This window comes from Malania oleifera, chromosome 2, assembly GCF_029873635.1.
Source record: "Malania oleifera isolate guangnan ecotype guangnan chromosome 2, ASM2987363v1, whole genome shotgun sequence".
NCBI lineage: Eukaryota > Viridiplantae > Streptophyta > Magnoliopsida > Santalales > Ximeniaceae > Malania > Malania oleifera.
Genome location: NC_080418.1, coordinates 116,523,928 through 116,532,800, shown reverse-complemented (window position 1 = coordinate 116,532,800; position 8,873 = coordinate 116,523,928). Strand labels below are relative to the sequence as shown.

Below are 8,873 nucleotides of genomic sequence, written 5' to 3'. Positions count from 1 at the left end.
TTTAAACCCTTCAAAAGCTTCCTCTTGTGTAGGTTCTTCATGTCATGTTCCCCTATATGCTCAAGACACATATGCCGCAAGACAGTCTCATCCGATTCAGCATCTACGACTGCAGCTCCACTTACAATGGTAGTTCCCTGCAATGTGTAGATATTTTCATCCAATTTTTGTCTTTTCATTACTATCAAATTACCTTTTCATACCGTCAAAACTCCACCTTTGGACTTGTATCTAAAGCCATTACAATCCAAAGTACCAAGCGATATTAAACTCTTCCTCAACTCTGGTATATGTCTTACATTACTCAATGTTCCTATAACACCATCAAACATTTTTATCTTTACATTTCTTATGCCAATGGTCTTGCAAGAAGCATCATTACCCATAAGAAATGATCCAGATTTTACTAACCTGTAAATACTGAACCACTCCTTGTTCAGAGTCATGTGATAATAACATGCTGAGTCAAGTATCCAAGAGTCCATTAGATCATCCGACCTCGCTGAAATTGATAGAACATCACCATCACTGCATAGTGAATCTCTTTCTTGAACAACATTCGCAAATTTTGAAATACCTTCAGAATTTCCCTTATTCCAATCCGGGCACTTCGGTTTCACATGTCCCTTTTTACCACATTTGTAACACCGAATTTCTTTCTTCTTCTTGGATTGATTTCAAGATTTATGACTAGACCCATTCTTAAATTTTTCTTTGCCGATCATTACTACCCTTTACCACAAGTCCTTCTCTTTTATCACATATCTTCAATATTTGATGAAAATTTAACAAAACATTTGTTACCTCTTCCAGATCAAGAGTCTCCTTTCCCCACATAAGAGTAGTCACAAGGTTTTCATAGGTTTGAGTTGACGACAAAGAGTTTAACAGCTTCAAAGCCTTATCATCCTCATCAAACTTGACATCAACCCTCATCAAATCACTTATGATTTGATTGAAAGAATTAATGTGTTGATCCAAGTTTGGTCCTTCAACCATCTTATGTCAATACAAACGCTGCTTAAGAAATAGTTTGTTATTAAGAGATTTGGATATGTACCATCTTTCTAACTTTTGCCATATAGCCGCTGGAGAATCTTCCTCCATCACCTGATAGAGAACTTCGTCGGCCAAACACAAGTGTCTTGTCGACACTGCATTTGCTTGTAATTCTGCCCATGTTACCTCATCCATTCCATTTGGTTGAACACCAGATAGTGCCTTTCCCATGCATTGTTGCACAAGAATTTCCTTCACTCTTCTCTGCCATAAACTGAAATTCCTAGTTCCATCGAATTTGACGATGTCAAATCTTACAGAAGATGATCCCAATGCCATGACAACAATCGCTCTAATACCAATTTGTTGTAATAAAGACCAAGTATAGGACACACACATAGCGGAAGGTATAATCTTACAACGATACACAACATTCAATATGAATGAGAATAATCAACAACATAAGAATAAAACAAATGGCACAAATACTTCACTACAATGTGAAAATCACAATACTCTTGTTCTTACAATGAACTTCTATAGCAAATACACTCAAAAATACAATATATAAAAGTTTCTCAGAGGTTTCCCTCCAAATGTCCAACTACCATAACCTCCAAATTCATATTTCAAAAATCTACTCGCAGCGCAGAACTACTCATTGACGAGAACAGGGGTTCGTTGACGAGACCAAGAAGACCACTCGTTGACGATTCTGACCACTCGTCGATGAGCCTTCAAAGCAGCTTTCGGTATCTCAGACACTCTGAAATTTCTTGGGTCACGAGATCTTCTCGTCAATGAGGTCAAGACACTCATCGATGAGTCCTTGTACAACAGCCCCTCTATGTTCTTCTCCCTTTCCTTGTTTATGAAACTTCAAAGTATAAGAGCCACCATAAACAACATGTTAATTGTAAAAATTTTGGATAATGATATTTTCAAAGCTTTAATATGAATAATCACAATAAAAAATGAAAAAAAAAATATTCTTGTGAAGATTGTTTTTTTTTTTTTCATTTTGTTGCATGCATGCAAAAAATTTGCAATAAATAATTTGCATTTAAGCATTCTAATTGCGGCCACCCCTAAAATAATAAAGCAAGGCAAACAATACAAGTTGTTAGCGATTAGCATAAAGGGGATTGCACTACCAAAGCAATAATTGGGTATCCATAATGGATGGACTCAAAGCATTTGTGTCACCTTCAATTATGTGCTTGAATTATATTTGATTGAGTAAATATCTAAGCATTTTTCAAAACCTTTAGCTCTAGTGAAGTGGATTTTGATCCCTGCATTATGCCTTTTATTATTGTATTTAGTTTTAATATACTTGGCCAAAAAGCCAAAGTTAACATGGAAGCACAACCTTAGCATTATGCTTTCCTTCATAATTCAGTCTTTCTAAGAAGGTACAGATCTTGTAACCCAAATTTTGATTCCCTCCACATCTTCATTGTTTAATATATATATTCATTTAAAACCAAAACATCATCTAAATATATTTACAAGTGGGAAGTTGTACCTCAGTTACTATGGCCATAAGTTACAACTTGCATAATAAAGGATAAAGATCGGGTTTCCACTATCAGAAGTCTCTTGTCATAAGAGGATCATAGTCATATGCTTCACCAGCCTTCACAAATCTTCCTTTCACACGTTTTCTAGTATCAGCCCGAGCTTTACGAGAAGCATATCGTATTTGCTTACCAAACCTATTAAACATTAAAATGAAAAATCTAATAGATGCTAAAGGCAAGCAAAATCCATAAAACAAACAAACAAAGGAGCACTTTATCTTTACAAAGTAGTCAATGTCCAAGGATCATGGAATAAAAAATTGAATGGTTATCCACAAATACTCTTTAATCTAATAATAAATCAACTACTTCCAATTTTCACACTCTAGCACACCACATATTAAACAAGACACAAGGTACTAATTTCCACCCCAAAAATGTGAAGGACCTATTGCTTTAAACAAAAGGGGTTTCATTTGTTCTTAAATTTGAATTACATAAAATAATAATTTGGTAATTTTCATGCTTCACAATGACTTTTACTTACATAAGTCCTTCAAAGGTCCATGCGACAATTAACTTGCACAACCTCCAACTTGGGTTCACTTATGGTAAGAGACATCCAAATTGGGCTCACTTATAGGAATACCCTTTGTAAATGTCAATATTATTATAGGGATGGGAAGGGGACCCTTATAAAGTGGTGATTTGAAATAAACCGTGGAGATAGAAGTTGTTCCTCTCCATTGAACCTACTTCAAGAAATCTCTATACCCCTAGATTTACACCCCTAAAGGATTTAACTGAACTCTATCCATGTAAATGGTAGTCTACTACTAGTAACCATAAATTTAAACCCACACAACCAGGAAATTACCAAACCACTAGTAAAGCATAAGCATGTTTTTGTAAATCTTAATCACTAGACTTCAAAATGTTTACACAAAGATAAATTGGATAATTCTACAATTTAAAACATTGTTCCTAATCAACTAAATGGTAGTATCTAATCGTCATGTTAATCATAATTAGCCATATTTACTGAAAAAAAAATATTTAGTATTTGTATGTTACACTGCTTGCTTGTAAAATTGTTCATAATCAATTTTTTGAATAGAAATTACGCAGAAGGCACAAAGGCTAGTAGTAAGCATAGAGATTTTTCGGGATCTTGCTTCCTATTGTGGGATAGTTCTCTTTTATTCAGATTAAATGGACTCTATATATTACAAAAATGAAGACCCAAATAAATAGTCAAAAAATTTCAATCAAAATAAATAAAATCTCAAATAAATAAGAAAATAAAAGTTAAAAAAAAAAAAAACAATTGAAAAAACGGAATTGAGTTTAGAAGTTCTAAAACTTCTCCAATAGAAATTCCACCTGGTAGTTGCTTTAGCTGGTTAAGGGTGTCAACACCATGTTTATCCCAATGCATTATTACAGACAGAAGATGTGACTTTTAGGGTAGTCTAGAATTAATGTAAACATCCTATAAGCAATATTCTAAAGCAAAAGAATTGTCTTTTGCACATTCGGAGATTTAGAGGTCCAAATTAAATAGAAAAATCATAAAGATAATTTTACTGGTTCCTATTATATTCTATATATATAGAGTTGATGAACAACTTACGTTCTTGTTTTCTTCTTTTCATTGTATCTCATCTTGGCTTTGTCCCTCACCTTTGGGCAACTAGCTTCTAAACTTGCTTCCCATGGTGATTCACCTGTCATAAACATTGGTGATAGTCCACAATCTTGGTAGTCTACTGCACTACTTTCACTAGTGATGTTAGATAATGAAAGCGAGATACTGGAATGAATTTGTCCAACAGGAAAAACAAGGCCAACGTTGCTTCTATTGCAACTAGGGTTTATGAGAACATGATTGGCACTGCCACTTGCCGCTTGTATCATTGATCCACGTCCCACACCAGAGGATTGGAAATTAGCCATGCAATCTTGTTGTCCAGATGATGACGCCTGTCAAAATACACATGCATAAGATGATCAATACAAGAAGCAATTAAGCTAAAAGTAACACATACTAGTTGTAAGATGCATCAATAAAAAATCCAAATAGGTACCGGAGCGAATCGAATAGTTTATAATAAATGTTTATTAGACCATATATCATGGAAATATTGGATGAAAATGGATGGAAAGATTTCCAAAATAATAAATGTATGTTTATTAAACCACATATCATGGAGTGTTATGGGGGATCATATAGAACCAATAATAGTCTAAGTAAACCCCAGTAAGAGAGGTAGTTGCACAATGAATGTAGTTACAATGGTGCTCATTGAAGATTGAGTGATTGAAACTAATGCAAACAGACATTCTAGATCATATAAAATCACAATAATACCATAGAGTGGAAGCTAAGATGAGATAAATAATTGATTCACTAGGAATTTGATTGGTATTGCCATGTATTATATCTAAAAATCGAGTAATTGTTTTACATTGTTCATTTGTGCTAGCTATAAAATGGGAGTGTCAAAATATACTTTTATGAACATGTAATGAAAATCATGTTCCAAAAGAAAACTTTAATATTTTGATTTAGTTATAGACGAACATGCCAAAAAAAAATAATTCGCCATGAAAGTATCAAATAGAAGTATAATTCAAAAAGTATTAAAGTATGGCAAATGAGAGTAGGCCATAAGAAAATTAACCTCTAAAGCATTATCGATGGGACCATTAGATTCTGTAACAGATAAATTTTTCTCTATTAATAGGTGATCCATCCCTGCATCCTCAAAATGATACCTAGGATGACCCTGTAAACAACCAGACATCTCATTCCCATCCTCCAAATTCAGCCCAACATCTTCCATGTCGATACCTTCACAGAGATTATCACCACCATGAAGTCCAATATCCTTGAAATTAGAATCCTGACACGTTTAATGTAAAAAAAAAGGTATAACTTAGATTTGAAAAAAAAATAAAAATAAATTATGGTCACAGATTTGAAAGAAAAAATAAAAATAAAAATTAAAATTGAGTGTTAGTTAAAACAAAGTATCATGCAAAGTGAATCACCAAGTTGTCAAAATAACAAATATTTGCATGAAAGTGAACATTATCACCTTTGGTAGGCTTGAATCCTCAGGGAAGAAAACCGCTTGATCTTTACAATATGGTGGCATATAAGTTGGATTCTGTGAGACCAAGGAAGCACGACCCATCCAAGGCTCCAATTCGGAACATGATTGTAACTCAGTCAATTTGTTGGCTGCCAACCCAACTAATCTTTCACTATTTCTAGGCTCCAAAACGTTGGTTACACAATTCTCATTTATAGGTAGCACATTCAAGGTGCTTGAGCAGGCATCAACCCCACGTGGGGAAGGCTCATCGAGGACGTACGCCCAAACCCTTGAGAACTCAACCAAAGAAGGACACCCAGAATAACAAGTCAATGCCTGGCGCTGGTGCCCCAACCCCACGCAGGCATTGCCATCCCAATCACAACCTTGACACACAGACAATTTATCATACATGCAGCGAACAATTGCAGGTTGTGAATTACACTTGTCACATAAAAGCGAACGGGCATGTCGACGCGACAACAAATTGGCCGAGTGCACACAAGCATCGCACTGCAAGCAAAGCCGCGCTGAATCTGACTTACAATACACCACTGCCCTCATAACTCCACAAAACTCACATAAAGGCTCCATACTTCAAACTGCAAAGCTCCTGGTTATTCACCATTAAATTAAATCAAGATGAAAATCAACATCGAAATCAACAATACACCATGTAAAACGCATACATAATTACAATTTAAAAAGTGTACGTAATCAAAGTACCAAATTTACACCATTTTGCAAATCTCAATGGCATCCTCAAATTATTTGTTAAATACACGTATATGAAGTTCACAATGAAAAAAGATGAGCAACTAGTATCAAACCAGTTGAATGAATTTAGAAAGGAGCTTACCGATCCAAAAATTCTGAATTCCTGCTGCTATGTTATTTAAAATACTATCAGCCAAGATCCAAAAGCAAGGAATCCATCAATGGATATAGAAAATTTTATTGGGAGAGAAGAAGAGGTACACAGAAGTTGGTGCAGTAACAATGAAGAACAATGCTTTATATGCTTTATTGCTTCACAATCATGAAGGTAATGGGTGAGTGCCACGTGGCCATATGGGGATTCAAGATAGAGATACAGTTGGCCGGTGATGTGGATGGCTTCACTTCCGACAATTAGGTATTGTCACAAGTCCTCCCCTTCTTACTCGCAAGCTAGCTAGGAGTAAGGGCAAGGAAGGGTAAATAATTGAAGAACAAGGTGGATTTTGTGAAGGAGTCGATCACTGATAAGCTGACAAGTGTCTGTGGATTGTGCATTTACTTTTCCTAAATAGCAGTTGGAACTAGAATTCCCTTATTGTGTGGTGGGAGAATTTCAAGCTTAAAAATAAAAAGGTCTTGTGGTAGGAGAGGATGTTGACGTGGAGCCATGTAGTGACCTGGTCGCTATTATGTTTGCCTCCTGAAATATTTATTTTTATAAAAATAATAAAAAATCAAGTAAATATATAATTTTTTTCTTTAAAAAATCACTTTCATGGAAACTTATTGTATTCCACTAAACACCAAATAAAATAAGATAAGCATTTTCACAAAAAATTTTGATAATAACTATCACTTGTCTGTTATGTATCTGTGATAGATTTGTGAAAATCATTACATCCCGATTTACTTTTATGATGACAATTCAAATTCCTTTATAATTCATTAAATTTTTTATATTATAATTATTCTATTGCTGTGAATTGCGAAGGTCATTGTAATTTCATTTTAGAAAGGATTTACGTCATGTTTGGTCTCTAGAATGAAATGAAAAGAACTCAAGGTGAACCCCTTTTACAAACTCACTCTATTTTAGGTTGAACTTTCACTCCATGAGGCACAACTCACCCCTCCACCCATATGGCAGTGAGACGCCACTCCTTATATAAACCCAACATGCATATAATGATCAACCACTCAGTAAATAACCATACTACAATATCCATACAATTGCTCTAAAAGTCCAAACATGACTTTGAAAAGACATGCTCTTCTTTGCTTAGGAAGTCAAGCCATATAAATTATCCCACAAGGACTCATCCAGGAAGAAATCACCAAGTTTCAAAAGGTCAACCATGCATGCTTTGGAAAGACAAACTTTCACCATGCAAACAAACCTAAAACTAATTAATTGTTCTTAAAAAAACAAGTCACATAGAAAATTTGGCGTCGTTATCCAAACACTTATGCAAGTTCAACTTTCAAAAACCCTTCTCCTTTTCATTTCTTTTTTTATTTTATCATTTTAGCTCGACCAACCTAAAAAATCTCTACCTCATCTTTCACTTTCTAGAAAAGCACATCATTTTTCCATGAACTTGAACCATTTTATATTAATATGGTACCCATTAACTTGTACAAGCTTCTTACTCAGGATTTTAATCACAAAAAGTGCACCTTTTGATATCTAAATATATCTACCTAGACCAGTGAACTTATACCCTCTTGAATCTAATTCCAATAGCAAAATCACGTTTTCTTTCAAGTTTGGTATGTGCATAACATTTTCAAGAATTCCAACAACACCATCATACATTTTTATCTAGACCCAACCAACTCCTACCACCTTAGGTTTTGAGTTGTTTCCCATTATCAAAAAACAATCCTCACATATATAACAAAAGTAAAACCATGATAATATGAAAATAACATTTTCAAGAATTTCCACAACACCTTCATACATTTTTATCTAGACACAACCAACTCCTACCACCTTTGGTTTTGAGTTGTTTCCCATTATCAAAAAACAATCCTCACATATATAACAAAAGTAAAACCATGATTTATATGAAAACATATGATGAATCGTACCACTATCAATAATCCATTTTTCATGAGTATTAGAACCCTTATCGGCAATATACACTTTGCCATCACTATGAGCGGCTACAAACTCTTCTACTTGATTTGCTTCACCTCCTTGTTTATTTTATATTGACTTTTTCTATACTAGAATTCCTTCTTGACATGTCATTTCCTTCTATAATTTCAACAAACAAGTTTACCATTCCAAGTTTTTGAATGCTTTCTTAACGATCTCCTTTATTCACTTAATCATCCTCTAGTAACAAAATCTTTATTTTCATCAAATATAAAGCTTTGTATGGTTTCATTCCTCTAAAGTTCACTAGCTAACAATTCCATCATCACATTATCTAATTTTATTTGGTAACAATGTAAAAAGCATAGTCATCTCCTTGCCTTCATCTTGCAAAAGCATACCAATCATTTTCAAACATCTTTTCCATAA

General features: G+C 34.3%; 1 protein-coding gene across 1 annotated transcript; it reads right to left on the bottom strand.

Annotated features, from left to right (window-relative positions):
* Window positions 1-1,469: 1,469 nt before the first annotated feature.
* On the bottom strand, window positions 1,470-6,836 carry LOC131148912 (zinc finger protein CONSTANS-LIKE 12-like). Its single transcript, XM_058098876.1, has 6 exons — window positions 6,483-6,836; window positions 5,624-6,236; window positions 5,207-5,428; window positions 4,156-4,505; window positions 2,528-2,717; window positions 1,470-1,876 (listed from the first exon to the last, which is right to left on the bottom strand). Exons 2-5 carry the CDS (start codon window positions 6,215-6,217, stop codon window positions 2,591-2,593), a joined length of 1,293 nt encoding a protein of 430 aa, XP_057954859.1. The 5' UTR covers window positions 6,218-6,236; window positions 6,483-6,836; the 3' UTR covers window positions 1,470-1,876; window positions 2,528-2,590.
* Between the last annotated feature and the right edge of the window lie 2,037 nt (window positions 6,837-8,873).